This window comes from Coturnix japonica, unplaced genomic scaffold, assembly GCF_054131305.1.
Source record: "Coturnix japonica strain WE unplaced genomic scaffold, WE-NBRP24 Scf048, whole genome shotgun sequence".
NCBI classification, from domain to species: domain Eukaryota; kingdom Metazoa; phylum Chordata; class Aves; order Galliformes; family Phasianidae; genus Coturnix; species Coturnix japonica.
The window spans coordinates 2,138,842-2,161,687 of NW_028188951.1; the positions used below are offsets into that span (position 1 = coordinate 2,138,842).

The following is a 22,846-nucleotide window of genomic DNA, read 5'->3' on the forward strand; positions in this document are numbered from 1 at the left end:
CAAAGATGGCCGCCGCAGAATCGGAAGTGACGTCAAAAGGCGAGAGGCCCAATCCCCATCAGTCTGACTTGCCACTATCCCATTCTATTCACGCAGTGTGACCCAGCACAGCCCCGCACTCACACCGCTGACAAAGCACTGAGGGACCTGCGTGAGTTCAATTGATTTTATTGAGTAGCCAAATCTGATAAATTAGCACAGATAAAATAAGCATTTGCATGTGTTACAAATGGCTTTTTGTTTTTTACAGGAATAAAAGAGTGAAAATTACAAACTGTAAAAAGGAGGACAAGGAAACCCTGCCTCGAGTCCAGAACAGGGGAAGATCGATCGTCTCAGAGTGAAAGATTTAATAATACAATATTATACACTACTGTACAACGGCACATTGACTAGTGGATGACATCTGTAGGAAACAGAAGCTTAAAATCACATTGAATGGTCCCTTATTTAACAGCCATTTTGCATCTGTTTATTAAATACTGTTAAGAAATTAAACCTAAATAAAAGAATCGTTCTAGTTATTGCAAAAACAACCTACGTGGACTTAAGACTCAAATATATTAAATTAAGAATGAAAGCAAAGTAAAATGGATGGTAACGACGTCGGCTGAACACTAATGGGTCAAATACAGGAATGAGTTTAAAAGAAATTCCTCAACTAGAAAAATAGAATATATTTGCAGTGGGAGTTGTGATGAGATCTAAGAACCAGAGCCACTCCTGCCTGTTTTTATAGTTCATCATCAGCATCATTTTTCCAGTGGTAGGTAAAAGCGAGGCATTGTGGATAGCTGCGTCCATCTGTCCTTATTGACCTTACAGCACAGCAGGCTTTTCCCATTGCCAGGGAATAAACTTCAAGTTCAATACAGAATTAATCTGAAGGTGAAAATCCAAAGTGAAAAAGGCATGTTCTGCTCCAAGAGGGTTCAGCTGAGCCTTGATTATGTTTTGTCTTATAAAACTTAGGGAATCCTACAAGTTAATTGCCACACAGACTGACATCTGTAACTGCTAGTCTGGTGTACATGGAACAGTCCAACATTTATTAGAAAAAAGGAGGGGCTACAATACAGTCATCATAAGCAGATTTGGATGGGCTGTTAAATGCAACGACAGCTCCCAGCATCTGAGTGATAATATACCCCAAATACAAGTTTTAAGTGATAACCTATGCAAGTGCATAGCTTCCATTTAAATTGAGAGACTTCTTTCTCTGGAAAAATAATTATCCGACTGTCTGAACTTAAAAAAACTTGATGCATTCTGACTAGAAACTGTGCAATCATCTGAAAAGCTGTTCAAAAGTAAATACACTCCTGTGTGCTACAGAGACAGCAGACAGGGAAGCTTAAATAGAATGAAAAGACTAACAGAACCTATTCCAGACACTGTTCTGAACTTTACCTTCTTGTGCTCAAATGTCCAATGAAACTCCTCCCCCGAGATAAGGCAACTCCTGACAAGTGTAGCTACAGCCTGCAATGGTAGCAAATGATTAACCTGTATGTCCTCTCACATTCTGTCACAAGATGTAAGCTAACCAGAGCAGTCACAGTACGTGCTTGACCTCTTACAAACATTTTAACTGTTCACATTACTTGCCCCAGAAAGATTCTGCAAGACCTTCATGTTTATCATCATTTAACAACAAGATTTTTCCTTAAGTATGTCTTCCATTTGTCACATCCCTCTCTTTACATTATAGGTGCACAGATACAGTAACAAATACTCTTTATGCCGCTACCAGTGATCTCCAATAGAGTTATTAGTATACTTTTATAAAAAGACAATTTTTTTTGCATATAAATTGTCACTTAAAGTCTGATGTCAGCTTCCACCTGTAGCTCTGGCAGGGATCTGAGAGTACATTTAAAGCTTCCATTTGGTGCATGCTGGCTTTGGATCTAGGTTCATTAAGTAGCTGCAGTAAAAAGAGATTAGGAAACTTCAAGTCTGCCTCAAGCCATAAACAGGTCTTCAAATACAACACTGTCTTTGGAAACATAATTCTCTTCCAATTTTAGAGTCAGAATGTGGGCTCAAAGCATTGTGTTCTATGTGCCATCACACAAACATTGCAGAAGCCTTTTGGGGGCCTTATATTCAGTTAATGTAAACAGGAGCAAAGTATATTAAATAAAAATCTGAGACAACCTTACTTGACCTTCCACTCCCACACCATTCAAAAACTGAAAGTAAAACTATTGTTTTACTAAAGAAAAATCAAAGCTACATAAGTCTACTTTTGCTGCCCACTCAGTCAGACTCGAATGCATCTCACACGAGGAGGGCTTGCTCCTCCATGGTTGTTCTTTTAATATCTGAATACTGACTTCCTAAAAGCTTTCATAAATTAAGCTATCTTGTCTAGGTTAAGCTTACCTTGAGTCCTATTAGCCATAATCCATCCCAAATACTGGATTCTAAGTTTGATAAAGTATTTGTTCGTTTCACAATGAACAGCTGCTTCATTGCTACTTTAAGCATTTCTAAGCTGAACACAGAGACGCTCTGTCTGTGATCACCGGATGCACTTACAAAGAACTTCCCTGCAAATCATGATCAGTATTGTGAGGTTTTATATCTAGCAGCAAAAACAAAAAACAAAAAGCAAAGAGTTACAGAAATATACATTTTGAACAACAAAGAACTCTTTATTTTACAAAATGTCTTCCACCTTTTCAGTATTGCCTTTGTGGATGTACTTCATGCTGCAACTACTTACAGTAAAAACATGATTTGCAGCAAATTAAAGGTGCTCAACCAGTTCCAATAGTTTGATTTTTAAGGTACAATATGTAGTTGCACATTTGATTCTCAGATGTGGTCCTTTATTTGCTTTAGCTTGTTGAAATCACAGTGAGAACCTCTCATCGACTGCCTCCAGCCACAGATTTCATGAAGGTATTACAAACAAGTGTCCTTTACTGCAAAAATCTTTCCGTTATGTGAGCCAAAGGCTAGTGTTTCATTTATTCACTTGCTGCTGTATGTGAAGGAGGAACTCATAGTATGATAAGGCTGATTCAGTTCTGTCTTCAATCATATTCTGCAGAAAGCTTGATTTCAGTGGGCTGTCATCCCTTCAAAATAAAAATAAGCGTTGAAGTTAAATAAATACTCACCAAAATGTTCAGTGCAGTACACTCAGAAGGTTACAGATCAAGTGTAAGGTACTTCCAGAGCTCAAGAACACATGAAAGAAGATCTCAAATAGCCCTTGTGAATAACCCCATCAAATACACTTCCCAGAACTCACTTTGTTCATCTGACAACCTCAAGATTTTTCTATGATGTTTTGCCTTTCTTAATCTGCAGAACTTCTACATCAAAACCAACTCATACCAAGTCATATCCACTGTCAAGGCTGTTAGGTACAGCATTTAACACTGATTATACTTGCATTAAGAAAGTGCAGTACACAATATCCAACTATGTATAGAAAAAGGTCCCAAAGACTTAAAAAAAAAAACAACAAAACAAACCACACTTACTTTATTACATATAGTATAGGAAAGAAAGGTCTCTGTTCTCGCAGCCAAGAAATAAAAGCTATTGTTCGGATGGATTCTGCAGTTTCAAGCTCTGGGAGATGAGTCTAAGATGCAAAGAATATCATTAATACATACAAGATGTTTTTCGGGGAGGCAGTACACGGAACACTTAAAATAGCCCAACCCCACCCTAATCAAATACAAAGAAGCCCCAGACACACATTGTGATGGGTAATTTTACTCTGATCTCTTTTGAAAGGACTTAAAACAGTCAAGGACACTGAAACTACACCTGCAATTGACTACAATAATGTTATGACTGAGTGACTGTCAATACTTGTTTTACTGCAGGGAGAGCAATTGTTATCTATTGCTATATCTAGCAATATTCCCAAACATATCTAGTTCACTGAGTTCTGATAAACGTCATCATTGCCAGTCTTAATGTCCTTTCATAGGAAAATTCAGATTAAATCTTTTGTCTGGAGAAACTCCAAGAGCTAACAATTTTTATTTCCTGGATCCAGATTTACAGTGACTACTAGAGGGCTAATATTTGAACACGGCATTCTAATGCCCATGCAGATGGTATTCTGGCTGCACTATACAAATAGAATACAACAAAGCTAACACGTACCATGTTCTGTGGTATTGAGCCGTAATTTGGAACTCCAAGGACTTGGCTGATGAAGCCCTGCCCACAGCTCTTCCCAATCCACAGAAACATCACCTGAAAGGTAAACAGGAATAACAACCATCTAAAGTGAAACTACACCTCAGCAGCCTAATACAGGTTTTGCGTTCTCAGCAGGAACTCAAGTCAGTATAAATTGGAATACTTAAAATCACCATCATGGTACTTACAGAGCCAGCATCCATAAGGTAAGCACCTTCCCTACTCAATTTCTCCACTGATAGCTGGAGAATGGGTGGCTGAGGTATAGTTCTGTCATTGATGTTAAGAGCTCCCTAAAGAAAGAGAAAAAACACCGTTCACATCTTGATGCATTGATCAGGCACAAGATGATTGTTGATGAACAGGCACAAGAGCAGATAGTTAAATAAGAAAAGAGTATTGAAGTTAGACTGTGTAGTTCCAATAACACTTCAAGTAAGTAATTTACTACTAAACTCGTTAACATTTTGAGAGGTGCACTTCATGTTCACCTTAATCAGCTCTACATGCTGGGAAAATGTGAAACATTTCATTTGAGCAATGTAGCTTAAATGTGGAGGACTTATGACTAGAATTGTCTTTCAGCTTCACTTAATTCAAACCTATGGGATCAGACACAAACAGGCCATGTAACAATGCAAGCGCTCACCTCATCTGTGAGATTATCAACTCTGTACAAACTGGGGTGCGTCATAAGCATGAGGTAAACAAGAGGCTGGTTTTTCACTTGACACATGCTAAAGATGCGCTCATCTAGACGAGCATTTGTCCCAGTTTGAAATGCTTTCTGCAAACAAAAACACATTTAGTTTGACCATTAAAAATTATAACAGACTCCAAGGCAAAGATGTTCATTTACCACCTGTCAGAGTATGTGTTATCTACTTAGATACAATAAGACACCTAAGAGAAAATAAACAGGCTTCATTCTACATTCATCTTTCTAGTCACCAAATTGCAGGGGAAAAAAAATTGATCTGTTACCTTGAGAGAATTTTCTTTGTACAGAAATATTCATAAATCTGTAATATCTCAATATTTCAACAAAAATATCAGAAAGACTGGTTTTATTAAGCAATCCAAATCAAACAACTTCTCAATTTTGAGTCCTATGAAAATGTTGGAAGATGATGTATGCTATTTTGTACCTCAACCACAAGCTCTTTCACTTCGGGTTGACACGCCAAGCACAGACAATCATCCTCCCCTGGCATTGCTTCCTTTGAACTCTTACCTGTTTTAAGAGTGCCAGTACATAAAGTGGGAAGAGCCGCAGTGAACTGGGGGCCATGAGACCAGGCTGCTGAATGCTCAGGACTGATGAACGGTAAGCAGACAAAGAATCTATCACTGCATTGACCAAGGCATCCCGAGCATCACTCAAGGTAGCAGAAACTGATCGATCCACAGCTAAAAAAAAAAACAAAACAAAAGTTACTTTAAATACTTTCGGCCATGATGATAATACACCAGACTACATTTAGGTGATTACATACAGCTTCACTTAAGTATTAAAAACAGAGAGAATCATTCCTTCTAACATTATCATCCAGAGGATCACTGCTGAAAGCTTTAGGGATATCATCCATATACACCCAAACAAGTTCTTTCTGTGCTTACCCATATTGGCTAACAGCCCAGTGATAGCCTGTACATCTGCCCCCAGGTAGACATCACTCAGTGTTGTTACAACAGGTAAGCACATAGTGTGGACACGAATTCTCCTCTCACCTGTAAGAGAATTAAAAACTAGCGAGTCCAAATACTCCAAAAACTTGTTTTTTGAAGCAATTAGAGAACTGCTGCTATTTACTTAGTAACTTTTGCATGCTTGCATAATTGAATTACTTGGATAACTTCCCCATTAACACTACCAGCTGTTCTGTGTTCAACCAAACAGGCAATTCCATTTATCATACAAACAGAGAAAGAGATTGTTTCTAGTAGCTTTTATAAATTGTTAGTTCTCAGTTTCTAGGATTAAGCCCACCTATTCACAGACCAGGGGAAGTTCCTCAGGTAACTTTTTCGTCTGGAAGAAGCAATAGCACCAGCATGCAAGAATATATCACAGCTGTGATGTTGACATAGATGATATATTTGTATAAGTTACTGCAACTAAATTACAGCTTATAATTAATCAAAATGACTTAACTGAATATTGTACCTGAATATAACTACTTTCAGCTCACAATATATAGATACCTTACCTTTGCTGGATGTGTACAGGAGAGCTGACTGAAAAGAAACAACCTGCATATCAGTAAGACTTTCTTCTACTGACATTTGCACAGCATATCCTGCATCTGGGTTTACATTGGGTAATGACAGCAAGTCTGTAGACCGCACAAAGAAGTTCCCATGGAAGGTATGAATGGAAAGACCTGCAAGATAAGCATTAGGTTTAATCACTTTTATTTATAGTCAGATGTGAAATGCAGACACCATTTACAAATCCAACATCACTGCTAGATGGCTTTGTATCAGAGTGTTAAGATCCCTCTCAATAAAATAAAGTGGTAAACATCCCACACAGATGATTAACCAACAGAATCCGCAATGCTTAACAGAAGCCAGGAATTCAGAAATGAAGTTGATGTAGAATAATAGCAAGTCTTTATGCTATAAAAGCAGCCCGCTGTTGAAATAGTGATCTGGCAAGACATCCAGTATTAATACCATCATAAGACGTAATATATTCCAACTTCTAGGTTCCAACTACTGTCTTTAAAATGGTTTAATTCCTGGCACTGGATTTTACTTTTCTTATCTCTGCCTCTTAATAACCACTTAAACTTATACTAGGTCAAAATACCAATCAATCACTCCCAAACAACAGTGAATACTACTCCCCCCATTTGCTCCTGCCCACAGATAAACACATTCAAACCTTTGGTGCATCTTATCCTCATGACAGCTTCAAATCCAATCTTCCTAGTTAAATATCGTTTCAATTCCTTTTGCAATTTCTCCACCTGGACGGGGTTGTGTTTATGATGATAAGACTGGTAGTAATAGACACTACCTGCAGAATATCTTGATATACAACCTGAAACAAAAAGATATAGTGTCAGAGCATCTACAGCTGCTGTTGTTTTTAAATATACCAGAGGAATGTGATATACCCTTTAATTACTACACTGTTCATGTTTGAAAAAAGCTCAGCTGCACAGAGACATGCACACAGAGAGATTCAATTATACATTCAAGTATGTATATAGCCATGGCCTGAAATTAGAGTTACTCAGTCACTTCAAAGTTTGGTTAAATGGAGGGAAAATATTAAAAGTCTGCTCTAACAATAGTTACATCATCTTACAATGATGGTAGAAGGCAGAAAAGGAACATTTCAACCAGGACCACAAAAATCCCTGATCCATCTGATAAGGGACAACGTGAGAACAATGATGCTAAATCACTTAAAGACTGCATTCTACTCACAGTGTTACTGCTCATAAAGGACGAATTTGCATCATGACATGCAAGACTTCCTCAGATCAGGTCCAAATACTAAATGCTAATCTCACTGACAAATACACAGAATCTCTAGAGTTACCTGTCACACAACTTCATACAACGTACCTAGAGAAGCCAAGTCAGAATACTGTCCGCTAAGAAGAAACAAATCCACTGCAACCTGTTGTCCTGAGCAGTCCAAGGCTAACTTCTTGTAAAAATCAGTTGATGGTGTCAGGTGTATGTCCTGCTAACACAAGGGAGTATTACAATATACAAAGGAAAAAAGATTCATATTTCCCTTGCTTATTTTCAGGGACACTAATAATAATTGTTTCTTTATCACTATTTCAATAACATCTTTAAAAGGATGCAATTCAAGAGCCTGTATGTACAGAACAGGGCTGTCAGTTCTCAGCCTTTTTTGCTTTCCTAACCTTTGCAGTTGCTCTTTGGTTTGGTTCTTCTCGAGATTTCAGTGCTCCCATTCCCACAGATGGAAGCTGTGTCTGGAAGACAGAGATTCTACCTCCAGTAGGGGACATCAGTTTAAAGGCTGCCTGTAACGCAGGCCCAAGAGCGCTCTGAGTTTCCAGGGACTTGGTAAACATCTGTGGCAAGCTCTTCAACAGATCCTGAATTAGCTGCAAGTTAGAAAACAAAATTAAGATTAAAATCTTTGGAGTTTCCTTCTTTATCAAGCTTATTACTGACAAATATGTATCAATACTTCCAATATTATAGCAGTAAATTAAATAAATCCCAGCAAAATTCAACTACTGTCTTGTTTTAGATTGTTAAATGCTTAAAGTCAAGCAGAAGTTAAAAGACTTTTCCTGACTTCAAACTTGACATTTAAACTTCAGATATTAAAGAGAACTAAACAAAACCATAAGCTATCAAGCATATCTTGTTACATGAATGCCATTTTTCACCTAATGTAGTTCTTACCTCTTTATTTTCATTTAAATTTACTAGTAAGTTTTCTGGCATTGGTATAAATACATCTAGAAGAAAAAAAAAGGTGTTAACTGTTTTTAATGAGACAGAACAAAGCTTTCCTAAGTTTCATTTCCCAATCATTGTCCCTATTAAGAAAAAGCAAACTGTATCATTGTGTAAATTCATACATTGACCTTTTTCCCCTGATAAGCATACCTGTGGCTAGACTGCCACTTCAGAATAACAGCTGGGAGTGCTGAAGGATAGGAAAATCCATTGAATAAAAATGCATGAGAAGATTTTCAAGAAAACTAACTCTGCTCCTTCACACAAGTAAAAAGTATCTTGAAAATACAAGCAGAACATCACTAAACATCAGTCACTGGGAATTTATACCAATTTACCAGGCATCATCATTTCAGTTTTGATTGTAACAGAAATTTGGGTAGGTATGCAAGTAAAACTAGATGTTAAGAATGCTGTTTTCATGTTTTAAGTCAAAAACAGCCACAACTTGCTCAGATATTCAGAGCTTCATAAAGGAACTACTTACACAGGAGAGAGGATAATGACCTGATCTACCAACTCCCACCATACATATATCGTACTATCAAAAGCAACAGTCATTTGACATACTGAACTGTCATTAATACGTACTAAAGCTATTACTACATACCTTCAATATCTGAAACTATAAGCATCTGAGGCTGAGAAAGACCTTCTTGAAGACTGTAGAAATGGATTGTGCTGTCAAATGTTATGAAGCCTATTTTTGTTCTAGTGTTCCCAGGAAGCCTAAAAAAGTCAGACATATGGTGTTCAATAAGATGAAATCTCATTTCTGCAAGGCTTTTTTATTTCTAAATACATTTCACTGCACCTGTCTAAGGGTGTTAGCAAGTAGCCAGCTTAACAGCTACAGTGCAAACACTGCAGATATGTCAGAGATAAAGTAGCAGGTTGTAGTAGAATCACTTAGTAGACATTCAAGGATTTTTTTTAGAGAGAGTATAAAAAACAGATGAGTAACATTTAGAAAAAGGTTCCCAACCACAGCAATAAGTGCTTGTTTGGTTTGGTTTTGTTGTTTTTAATTTCAATTAAAACCTTATCTTAGAGTCTAGCTTTTTAGAAGAGAAGCCAAAAGAGCACCCAGTGCTAAGACAATTGTCCTACTTAGCACTGGACTTCAAAGACTTCAATTGTAGCACCCTTTAGAATTCCAGTATTGCAATCCTTTCAAAAAGGCACCTGAATTATTCTGAGTTACCTTCCAGTATTTTCCAATGCTGCTCAAGTAGAAAGATGGATACCTACCTATATTTCAGCTTTTATGAAATACAATTCAAAAGACATCATTAATACATGTACTTATTTCAGGAAAGACTTAGACTAAGAAATGCACCTTGAAGTTGCTTTATATACTGATGCAGCTGTGACAGGAAAACAACTACAGCAAACTGCTAGGCAAAAAGCAGTGTCATGTTAATGTCTATCAAGTTCCATGAGAAAAAAAGAGAACATTAAAGACAAAGTTACTTACAAGTCAAGATTGTCCAACAAGGTCTTGCAGACTGTATTCAAGTATCCTGTCTCTATCGCATTATGAGAGACATCAAATACAAAGAGGTACACAGGTGGCTGAGGTGGACGTAGCTAAATAAGGAAAAGATAACCTTTAATTTTCAGGGTGATTTTTATTAGATTGTGATAATTCCACTGCAAGTACAAATGATGCCAAAACTTCTAAATACATTTCAGTTATGTGGTAACTCTGTAATTGTGGTTTCCTTTCAAAAGGCCCACAAACACCTACATGTTCTAAACAGAGAACACTGAGATCATAAATGTTTATAAATGACAATCTAGTTGAAGTAACACCCAAGGCTTCTTAGATGTACTCCTCGAAGCAGCAGTTACTCTACTGAAATGGAAAGCATCCTCTGTGAAGAGAATGTTTTTGTCCTGACTTCCCCGTGGAAATAAAAAAGGGAGAGAATAAGTAAAAATAAAGTCTCACCATGTATTCAGATGGAGCCATAAATTCAATCGTAGCGTTCTGCACTTCAGGCCTTTTATGAGGTTCTCCATAAACTCTTGTCACAGGATTATACATGAATTCTTCAGGAACTGTGCAAATAAATGAATATATTACTACTCCACAATAGTATTAGTTGTGCTACATTTTAAAATGTCAGCTCATTTCAGCTGGTTGGGCAATGCTTCTTGTAGAACTAGATTAGATGTGGCAGCAACTTTGTCTGCAAGGGTACCATCCAAGACTACTTCAGACTCAGTGCTCATGAAGAATGTTTCTCAAGTCCACAGGGCACAACAGATGATGAGCCAGTAGTACTGAGATGGACAAAAACATGACTGTATCAAAGGATGAGGTACGAAAGGTCAACCACAGCAGTTTAAAGCAAATACATTTCAAACCTACCATCATTCACTCTATAGCACAAGTTGCATTTCCATCTCCTTTGGTCTAGAAAGCTGACAAAAGGATTAATATATGTCCGGCAGGAACGACATCTCACAATAGTACTTGAAGTAACCACTGGCAATTGCTGGAAGAGAAAAGTTTCCTATTTTAGAACACCAACACTACAGCCATTCACATATGATAATAATATACACTGCAGTTCCTGAGCTCTCAAAGCATACTTCTGCCCATTTCTACATCCATGCAGCACCCCTATGAATTTCCTTAATAATAATACCGGACAGAACCCAGCTCTAATATTTTTGGCTTCATATTCTCCTTCAAACCTCTAGAGTGCTAAATTTTACACTGATGAAAGATCAAGATCTACAGCAAATACAGAAATATCAGAAACAACACCACCATATTCGGCAAAATCCCTTCTGTTGAGGAAAATAGCAACATTCAAAAGATGCACTGAAAATTCAAAGACTTCAGTATATCTGAGGACAGCCAAACCCCTTCAACTTTGCTAATGCTTAACTAGCATTAACATCCCAAACCAATGCAGCTGCCATCCTTCTGCAATTCATTCTCCAACTACAGTGATATTTCAGCATTTAAGACTTAAATGTCATACCGATAAGTCTTTGAAAGGATGAAGCAGGAGCCCCAAAGGAAGTTTGGCTTTATTCAGTAAGGCCTGAGTTTGAGGAATGTTAGTCAGGGTACAGCGGAACAACCTACAAAGAAGATAGTTATTTTCAATGACTTTCAGATAATTAAATGGTTATTTCAGTAGAACATAACACCATTCACATTTTCCAGAGCTGGAGATGGTGAACATCCGCTTACAGATAAAATACCCTCTCTCCAACTGTCATTGTTTTGCTTTAGTCCAAGCTTAACCCACAGTACATATTTTGAGCTCTTGCATTACACTGTACACACGTTCTTCATACAGCACTAACGCTAATTTAGTGATTCCAATCAAAGGTTAGCCCAACAATACGCTAAGTTTCACCTAATCTTTACACACAAAGCAGAAAGTTGAACACCTTTTTGAAATGGCTGTATATACCAATCTGAACCAGCAAAGTTTAACACAACTATAAACAACCACACCATTCTAACTTCAGAACTCAGTGGTTCTCACAAACTGCAGATGTACACAATCCTTTTGCAGACCTGGCACAGTTTGTTTGTGTGAGCCACTTCTCAAAGGTGCTACTTCCTTGACCTCTCAGAAAAGGTTTGCAAAGCAGGAGCGCCTGCTCATACGTGGTTTGGTTGGTTTGCTCAGTGAGATTACTCCAACTACCACCTGACAGCCTCTTGTTTGACATTCCATTCACTCCATTCTTTTAAATGGTTACTTTCAGTACAGATGTAAGCTGATTCTGCATTCACAAACTTCTCGATATACTTCACTCGAGTAAGTTCACTTTTATTTCACACCTCCTCAATCACACTCGCTGTCAGCTATATGGCAAAGTTTTTGCATTGTACCTATTGCTTGCAAGGCAGCTATAAATGTTTTCCATTGTATTTTCTACACAATTTCCTGGTGACACAGGTTCAGAAAATGCACTTAGTAGGAGCTAAGAACCCTGACAGAAAGACTGTGAGGGTTATGAGATGCTTGTTATAGATCTGAAGACAGTTATTGAAACATGTCCTAGACAGAAACAAAAATAGCAAGCCATTGAAATTCTGGTGACTGCACCAGAAAAGGGTCAGCTCTGCCAACCGCCTCAATCTTGAAACCAGAAAAAGGAATATGAGTCCACGAAATCTGGCAAACAGTAATGAAGTGTTTCACAGATAGAACTACCCAATGAATCCCATACAATTATCTTTAGATTTCCAATGAAAGGCAACAGCAATTGTATATGCATGCTTTCAGAAGACCAGCAATAGAACACAGCTGCTTAATGCAATGTTACACATTTAAACACCATATTTTGACAACCTCTTAAGGCCTTGCAAACATCTCCCAGATAAATTCTCTAAAAAAATACATTTAAATCTTTCAACTTATAAAAGAGCTTACAAAGAAGCCCCAGCATTTGATACCACATTCAAGGGAACCAATGGCATTGGTTATACTATGATGTGAGAAATTAAGGGAGTTTGAAGACTACAATATCAACAGCTAAAAACCAATTATCAATGAACTTAAAAGCGTAATAAATACATTCTACATCATACCCCTCACTTCAGAGCTTCAACCACTTGCCACTCTTAACACAGTGAAGCCTATTTTCAATCTTTTTCAACTCATGAAGTTAAAAAATATTTAGCAAAGTTACATTTACAACCAGTTATTTACTTCTTTTGATGAATTACAGGAAATGGATAATCTTACTCTGGGTTACAATTGAGCTTCTGGATATCCTCATGCAAGTTTGGGACAGGAGCCTGGAGGATGGTTGTAGGAAGAATATTTCTTTCTTGAAGGAGATTCACAGGTCTTAATCCTTCTTGTTGTAAACTCAGGCTACCCATAGCTGCATTTAAGTGATTAGTGCCTAGGGGAGGCTAAAGTTGATATTTCACAAATTAATACTGATTATTTGGATGAAACACAGTCCACCTAAAAAGCAAGCACTATTCTTTCAAATTTTGTGTTTATTATAATTGCTTTATGTTTAGAAATGATGCTTAAGTTTGTAACACAAAGGAAGTTAACATTATCATATGCATGCCATAAAACTCTTGAAATACAGAAGCCTAGCTGGTAAAAAAATTGGTCAGATTAGCTTGAAAGTAGAGGGTAAAAAAACAACATTTCAGCTGCAATACTAACATAAGGGATGAAAAACATGCCTATGGGATGCTTTAGAAAACTAATAATTTTTGAAGAGTGCTGTTCTAAGCAGATTTAAGACGACAACACTTCAGAAAGAGCTGGCACCACTTTCCCAGACTGCTATCAAAGTGACCAAAAAAGCATAAATTTCTGGCTACATCTGTCGTCTTCAGCAAACTGCATAACAAGCAGTGAACCATAACCCCACAGAGACACAACACAGATCACTACGCTTTTCTTTATTCAAGTGAAACAAGAACTTCACCTGGTGGAAATGTTTTGATCCATCTGGATACTGCAAAGCAGATGCTTGCACTCCTGGTGCTCCAGGTGGAGAAGTATTTTGGTAGCCTGGCGGCAATGCAGGATAAGAATAGCCAACATTTCTATTCACCTTAAGGTTTGCAGGTGCAGAAGGATGTGGGGTTGCTAGAAGCAGGAAAGACATACCTAATGTGAACTGCAGCTTGGTCAACTCATTATCAAAACATTAACAAAAAGAAGGATTTTCTGTTGTTTAATTTCTAAGTGTAAACAATCGACACATGCCATCAATCTTACAAGATACTAACTACTTTATAATTCTTACATGTCAAGGTCAAACTGTCAATGCCTTAAATAATCACACTTAGTTTCATGTCAGACATTAGATAAGACACGTGTGCCTTAACACCTAAACTTTCATCTTTGCCGAACTCTTAGACAAATTATATAATGGAAAGTATTTCTAAATTCCCAAACCTTACCCATGAGGCCACCTCCTTCTATTGCATCATAGCTGTTTTGGACCACAGACCCATCGCCAGCAATAGATGTAGCGTCACCTATTAAGAAAGAGTCCAAGTAAAAGCTTTTAACAAGTTACAAACAAGTTGAAACAAGGTAAGTGAGATGCAATTCTCTTTGCTGAATGTATATTTAGATTAGCATAGTTTTGATCTACCTTTGACTCAGGGCAAAATGATTAAGTATACACCTGCCCCATTTCTCACATGCAGTTCCCCTGCTGACATGACCTCAAAGGACATTCACAAAAACCTACAAGCTTTCTCAGGGAAAACATGTAAAGGTCTACATTATTGGTTGAATGACCTGCTAAGGTTACCTTAGATTAAGTATTCTTCATAAATTCCAAGCTAATAGGCAGCAAAATATCAGGGAACTTCTCTTTCTCATCAGAGGAAGGCTCTGTAAGCTGGCTGCAGTTTCCAAAGACTCTTGGAATTTAGGTACCAAGTTCCCTGATCTATTTTTTCCACTGATATCACATGCAAACATCAAATTCCTTTCACTTTTACACTTAGTCCAACACTATTTACAAAACATCAACAGTTCTAATATGGTCACACAAATTCCACTTGAGATAAAAGCAATGAAATTGAGAGAGTGCCTCCAAAGGACAACCGCGCTGGCTGACACCAACTATCTAGACCAGGTTCTGCTGAGCTCCATACAGCCTGGCCTTGAACACCTGCAGGGATGGGGCACAGCTGCCAAATGCAAATTCAACAAGAAGAGCAAATTGTTTCTTACCTTCTTGATTTGTAGCTGAATGTAGCAGAGATTGTGTATTAGGTGCTCCTGCTGTCACTGTGGATGGCCTAATTAGAGGTGGACCACTAAGGGGAGGAGGTCCCAAAGGTGGCCTTGGGGGAGGGTGGAGAGGTGTTAAAGGCTGAGTCACAGGTGGAGGTACAGATCCTGTAAATAGATTAATTTTTAGTAACCCAACTGAAGAAGACAGAAGACTCTTCTTAAGAAAACACACAGATTGAACTCTAGATAAGTCTCTTTATTTACACGATACACAGCATGAGACAAACCCTAACATGCACGTAGAAGATTTTACACCTTCAGACCGTTTCTGCCATGCTCCCAGCATACTGTGTTCATGTAGCTGTTAACTGTGATCCTTTCAGTTTCAGGGTTTTATTTTTTTCCCCCACAATTCTTGGTAAGGTTTTTAAGAGGTACAGAAAGCACCATGATTTGAATTACAAAGTCTGGACATCACAAAGTTTAGAACAGCCTCAAATCAGACAGCATATAACAGACTAGAAGTGTCTAAAACAGATTGCTTCTGACAGGAAGCTCACCTTCCACTTCAATAACCTGATGCAAAATAGCAACGTACAGATTCTGTGTCTCTAAGAGGCTGCCAAAGGCTGGGAGCACAGGCAGGCAGCTGGCAGACCTTCGTTTGAAGGATGAGCATAATCAGCAGAATGAGCAAAACTCATTTTAAAGGGAGCACCATTCCACTGAAACACTACCAGGGAAATTGCTCAGGAAGATTCATCATCCAGTGGAAATAAGCATTCTATCTCATAAGCCATTTAACAAGATTTCTCATTACTCACCATTTTCACCGCTAACTCTGAATGAACTGTCATACAACTAGCTAGGCATACATCAAGTAATCAGCATCAAGAAAAACATTTAATGAAGCTAATTAAGCATTTCAAAAGATTTACTTTAACATGGAAAATAATTCTATTTCTATGCTTAGTTCCTGCTATCATGCTCAGAAAGTGATTAAAAATAATAGCATACTATAGTTTGGCAAAGTGAAAATTGAGCTTTAAGGTGGGTTCCCCACAATGCAAGGGTGATACAGGTCATATTAAGTAATTATAATTCGTATTAGCAAAACTTTACACTTCAGCACACATGAAGCTAATGCAGAAAGCAGGCTGCAAAAGGACCAATTTTTTGCATCTTTCACTGTCAGAATTCTTTCTGAAGGCTGACAATTCTTATCCAATTGTAAAATCTGAAGTTGTGACGAAGCTTTTCTTTCAACTGGCCTCTATTTCAGCAACACAGGATGCTTCTCAGTTTTCTTACCAGGCTGTGCTCAAGTTGGTTGTCTCATCCATAATGAGGCCATTCTGAGAACTACCATAATCAGTCCATGAACAGAAAAGCTAGTGAGACTGTAAGCTGCAGAAGACCACACTCACTATATGCAGCCAATTATGATCTGGGAAGTCCAGAAGCCCTTGTGTGACTGAAGCACACAAGCACTCCAGCACTCCAAGGAAAAATAAAGAAAGGCAACAGAAACAGCCTTACCCACACACAGCTTCCCAAAACAGAAATTACCTGCTTCAGCCACTCATACAAAATGAAATCCCACACACCAAATTCCCATTCCTTATCCAAAGAAGCCATCCCAATATTTATGATGTACAAATCTTCAAGCGTTGGACAACCCAGTTCCACAAGCGAAAGTCAACTGCAGAGTGAACTCTGTTAACATCACTTTTTTGAAAGGACACAAGCAGGCACTGGCAGTCAATTAAAGAACGGTATCAAAAAGTTATGATTACCTGGCTTCATATAGCTGTTCTGAAGTGAAGGACCTCCTGGAGAAGCAGCATACTGATAACTTCCTGGAGGATTTCCTGATAGCAGTGGTGGAGGCTGAGCAGTCCCTATCCCTGCCACAGGAGCTGAATGGCTTGGCTGAGCAGCAGCTGGGTGGCTCACAGGAGCCTGGCTGTACTGCCAGTTGGGATGCATTGATGGGCTAGCTCCAGGAGGAAAGCCACCAGCAGATGATACAGCAGCTGAGTTTTGCAATGCGGGTGGCAGCACTTGTGGTACAGGACCTGTTTGTTGCACTGGTGACCCAGATAAAGGTGCTGCTGGTGTTCTATTGAGAGTCTGCCCAGGTCCTTGATAACTGTTGTATTGAGAAACATTCTGAGAGCCGCTGTAGTTATACTGTCCAGAAGATGGATGCGGAGGAACCTTTGACGGCGTCTGATGTGAGTATGGTCCTGGAACTGATGGGCTGTATCCCTGGGCATCTGATGAATGCATCATTTGATTTTGAACAGGACCTAGAAGGAAAAAAAACCTTAAGAAGTCTGCATTGCATATCGCTTCTGAAAATAAGACATGACCATGGAATTTTCCTTTTATTTACAGTAACTTTACAACCATACAACCCACAAAGCAAGTGACCAAACAAAATCCATGCCCTTTGCAATTCACACCCAGGGCTATTTCAGAAGCACTCAGAAGGCCATCAGCCATGGAGGCACATGCTTGCACACAGCTGGCAGCAGAACCTGCCCTTACATCCCAGTTTAAGGACCAGCACTGACTGAAACCTCAGCTCACAGCAAAGATGCTAACAGGTTCAAATCAAGTCCCAGTGCTATTTCTCAAGTGACAGAGCTAATCCACAAAAGGTTCTGCAGCTAATTTTAGTAAGAGAGCTTCTCATACATATACAGCTCACATAACCAACTGGTCAGGAGCGTGGACAGAAGGATAATTTATCGTAACACAACTCACCCATCAAGAAAATAAAACTTGATGGGTTAACAGTGCTTCTTATCTACTGGGTGGTACAGCAGAACTAAGCTGTAATTACTTTAAGAAACAAATGAATAAGCTTAACTCAAAACAGTAAACAGCACCGGCAGAGCATCATCAGATGTTTAACACAGTGACACAGAGTCCTGTGAGCTTTCCAGTGTGTTAAGAGCTCCATCAAGGATGCTACCCCAGGTTGTTCATATTGCTGCCACAAAGGAACATTCAGAGGGGAGACATTTCCAAGTGAAATCCTTCCAGCAGAACACACTAGATAACCCATGCCACAGCTAGACACAACATACACACACCAAAGCACTTTCTAGGGCTGTATCATTTATATCAGCCAGTCACACTGCTGCACTCCACCCCTAAGCACAGTCTGAATGTTGGAGGCATTACATGCACACAGTTACATGCCTGAAATCAAGAGATCCCCATCATGATTTTGGCATACAGTTCTTCTTTACTACCCTGTACTACATCCCAGATTTCCAGAATTACTTTTTTTTTTGGGGGGGGGGGGGGGGGGGGGGGGAGGAAGACCATAGAAAACAAAGGCCAGAAACCACTGCAAGATTCAATACAGGCGATTTCAAAAGCATGCCATGAAGATGAGCATGTGGACGTATATTTTGCATACAGGTAATGGGAACAGTTGCCACCAGTATCACAAAGTTTCATTTAATGTCAAAATAACAACAGCTGGTTCCTTAGCTGTCTTCGCCTACTGGAACGTTCCAGTTACATTTAAAGAGTGGAGGAAGTTCACATTTCCTAGTTAAAATAACTTTGAGCTCAGGCACACATGACAGTAAAATAAGCTAAACACAGAACACATGGAAATACCCGAGTTAGGACAAACACCGTGACTGCCACGCAGCTCATCATTCCCTAGAAAGCCCTGGGGTACAGCTCAGAGACAGCTGTCACCTCCCTGAATGCTACATCTCCATGCTAAGTGCACAGCCAAGGTTCTACAACAGCTCTGGTGACCTCACCCTCACTCTGCCTGTTATTTGTGCATAAACAGCACATACATATTATTCTCCAGCCATTAATCTCAATACGCTATCTGCCGTTCAGTTAGGAAATCCAGTTATAGCTCATTGTCCTTGCAATGCTGCTCATAAATCTTATTAGTTACTAATGCTCTAAAAATTAATGGTAACTAAACAAAAAGCCTGCAAACAAAAATTCCCACAGTTATGACTCACCTTTGAAAATTACCCTGCAGCATATCAGATGGGCTTTCAAAAACTGATTTACAAAATGAATTGTAAATTTAACTTGCTAGCTGTACAAATGACTAAGGTTTCTTATGTAATGCCAGGCCCCCAACTATATCACATGTACATTGATAACGCTGCAGTATGTGATATAAAAGATATTGAACAAATAGTAATTAATTTTATAACTTGATTATTCGCCTTAGGGCATGACTCTGTAGCCTGGTCAAGAATCAAGAGTATTTTGCTGTTTTTCCTGCTTGAGGGATAAGTCTGAGGATAAAGCAATGACACTGAGGTGAAACCCAAAAACAAGGACCTGATGTTTCTGTGGCACTTGGTGATGAATTCCATTTTGGAAGCAGTGTTTTAAATTTCAACTTCTGCCTTCACAAAGTAAAAATGGAAGCACAATGAAAAGCCTCAATAACCAACACCAGTGGAATCCCCCCATAGTCTGCAGACTTACAATGCCATAAGCCAACAAGGAAATCAGTGTGGACTGAGGATCTAAATCACAACAGCAAAGCCACCAACACTGAGGATACAAGAAGAGTTAGTAACACAAGAGAGGCCCCATACTTAACATTAGAAGACAACTCTATGCACACAAATCACATGAAATTTCAAGGGGATTTGGAACAGCACTGGAACACACGTGATTGCTGCTCAGTGGTTTTATAAAAGCTAAGAATGAGCACAGCAGGCTATGGGAGCCACACGGAACCTCCGTATCACTTCTTTCCAGGCCCACCAATGAGCACATTGCTCTCACCAGTCACAGCTCCTCCAGCCCCAGGTAGAGCAGGGCTGAATACACTCAACCACATGGCAAGGACCCCCACCAGCACCCCATTCCACAGGGCCTTACCCACTGCTTCCAAGCACACCCAGAGCAGGCCAAAACCAAAAGCTGCTGAAGCTCTGCATGGCTTCCAAGCACCATGCCAGGATATCAGACTAAGCAACAAATCCTAAAATAATTTCTCCCTCTTGCTATATTTCAGCCCTATTAGCTACACATTACTACTTTGCTTTTCAGTTAAGTGAAAAGAGAATACCAATCCTACAAAAACAACACAAGTGAAGTGGAGGAAGGCTGTTACTAAGCAACCCAATGCTTGCTGCTAAACCATTTCCAGGTCAGCATAGGGTGCTGCTGCTACAGCCATTCACTGCGGGGCCAGCACGCGAGCTCAGGGAGTTACCTGCAAACAGGAAGGTGAGCAACAGGTTGAGAGGAAGAGCTGACACCCATATTACAGTTCATCATCCTGCTGGCAGCTCTCTTTCCTCACTGCCCATTGTAAATAGCGTAACAGCACTCTCAGCATGCCCTAGATTGCTGTTATGGAACGTTATTTTTTTCCTGAGGTAGCCTTGGATCACAGCACCTTCTCAACATATTTTATACATACATGCATATCTGTATACTGTAACTGCTGATTAATTGTATTACCCTGTGCTTGCGCAACTTGAGATTTTATCTCTCTGGTTTTCATACAGCTGTAGCCTGAAATGTCTTCCTGCTACTCCTACCTTGCAAGAACTTGTACTGTGTGCTTAGCCTGACTACATAGCAAACCAGATGATTCCAAATCATCCCACGTGTTTACTCCATTAGCTAACGTTCCTTCTGTACATTCTCTGCTTAGACCATAAGCTCCCCAGAACAGAGGCTCTCTTTTCAGTCTTATGTATCCACAACCCACACTGCTGACCCTGTGAGCAGCCATACAGTTGTTTTTAAGATGACGTTTTGCAGATGACTTTCAGAGGTTATAAGCACTGGGAAAGAAGAGGGGGGTGACAAGTGAAACCATTTAACTACTCAGCCAGAAAGCAGAGAAATCAAAAGATCTTAGTTGCCTTGATGCAGCATAACCGCTAAAACACATAGCTAACCACTTAAGGAATGAAGTTCAGAGGATGCTTTAAGTACATATGAAATCAGAACACACTTCCCAACAGCACAGATTTCCACACATGTAAAGCAGAGACAAGGCTGCTTTTGTGCTTCCTTCTTTGTAGCTTAGAAGGTCAGCCAGCTATTTGGTTTCACTTTCAGCATCTGGCTTCAAAAAGGGATATATTTTGAGTAGAATAAAGCAGTCAAGGCTTTCCCAGACCAGAGTGTACAGAACAAGATAATATTGGCTTTACATGACAGACAAGATAAAACACAGTGAGTGAGTGGCTGCCTGAGCTCAGCAGGGTCCTCCTCCGGGCAATAACCAGTGCCACATGTACAGCTCGGTTCCAAAGGGCCAAGCTCGCTTGGCCATCGCAGTGTTATCACAACCGGGGACACAGCCTAAAGTAATGACTAATACAAACCATTTAGAACAGAACATTTGAAGCTAGAAGAGACCCACAGAGCTTGCTGGGTCCAACCCCCAGCCCCACACAGGACCACCAACAAAAAACACCAAACCCTGTGGCTGTGTCATCAAAATGTTCCTTGAATTGCAGCAGCTCAGGGCTGTGCCCCCTGCCCACGTCCAGCTCCCTATGGTACAGGACGTGTCCCTAACCCCCAGCTGACCCTCCCCTGTCGCAGCTCCATGCCGTTCCTCGGGCCCAATCACTCTTACGAGAGAGCAGACCTCAGCGCTGTCCCTCCACTGCCCGTGAGGAGCTGCAGACAGGCAACACGCCGCACGTTTCACCCAGCTAACACACAGATCTTCCGAGACGCCCTCGTGTCAGTTTACAATGATGTTTGTGTCGCTAAAACAAGTGGGAAGCGGGTCACTTGGCCCCATAACGACTCGTAGACCCGCACCGAGCACACACAGCGCTCCGTGCACCCCGACCCGGGGCCGCTGTGCAAGATGCAGCCGGCCCGTGCCCTGCTATGAGCTCCACACAGCGCGGGCCGCCCGGCGCCCCGGGGACGTGGCAGCACTTAGGGAGGCGCCGGGCGCCCTTAGGCCTCGAGGCGGAAGCCGCACCCCCCGCCTCAGCTCCTCGGCCCCCTCCCGAGCCCCGCGTCCCGCCTCACCGTTGCTGTAGGGCTGCTGCCCCGCGCCGTTCTGACTGCGGTAAGCGGCGGAGCGGGCGGGCTGAGCCATGGCGACACGGAGCAGCGCCGAGCCGGGCCGGGCCGGGCGGGGTTGGGCGCGGGCTCAGCGGAGCCGCCCGATGGAGGCGCCCGGCCCAGCGCGGGGAGAACGGGCGGGGCCTGCACACACCGGAACTACCCGGCTGCGCGCGCATGCGCATTACGTACACGTGGCACTTCCGGAAACGGCAGCGCTGCGGCAGGTGGGCGGGCCGGGCCGGCTTAAAGGGCCGCGTTGAAGTGGAGCAGTGGTGGGAATGGCGCTTGTAACACAGGGGACACGGGTTCGAATCCCCCTGTGGCGCAAGTGGTAGAAGTGCCGCTCTGCTACACAGAGGCTCCAATCCCGGGGTTGGACTCGATGATCTCTAAGGTCCCTTCCAACCCGCACCACACTGTGATACTGTGTGACA

General features: G+C 40.5%; 1 protein-coding gene and 1 long non-coding RNA gene across 3 annotated transcripts; one reads left to right on the plus strand and one right to left on the minus strand.

The window, feature by feature from the left end:
* Nucleotides 1–22: 22 nt before the first annotated feature.
* LOC146752278 (uncharacterized) lies at nt 23–536 on the plus strand. The gene is made up of 2 exons (XR_014940729.1): nt 23–151; nt 251–536. It is a non-coding gene; the product is annotated as an uncharacterized LOC146752278 (long non-coding RNA).
* On the minus strand, nt 153–22,570 carry SEC24A (SEC24 homolog A, COPII component). Of its 2 annotated transcripts, none has more exons than XM_015875824.3 (23): nt 22,374–22,570; nt 17,144–17,659; nt 15,345–15,512; nt 14,558–14,635; nt 14,077–14,240; nt 13,368–13,540; nt 11,640–11,742; nt 11,018–11,144; nt 10,595–10,704; nt 10,118–10,230; nt 9,251–9,369; nt 8,584–8,639; nt 8,070–8,276; nt 7,759–7,879; nt 7,067–7,225; nt 6,387–6,560; nt 5,797–5,907; nt 5,411–5,586; nt 4,826–4,963; nt 4,365–4,469; nt 4,138–4,230; nt 3,501–3,604; nt 153–3,089 (listed from the first exon to the last, which is right to left on the minus strand). In XM_015875824.3, the coding sequence occupies exons 1-23, from the start codon at nt 22,441–22,443 to the stop codon at nt 2,975–2,977; spliced, it is 3,300 nt and encodes a 1,099-aa protein (XP_015731310.2). In that variant the 5' UTR covers nt 22,444–22,570; the 3' UTR covers nt 153–2,974. The 2 variants fall into 2 exon arrangements, with proteins under 2 accessions (XP_015731310.2, XP_015731309.2); XM_015875823.3 differs by having other exon boundaries at nt 7,759–7,882.
* Between the last annotated feature and the right edge of the window lie 276 nt (nt 22,571–22,846).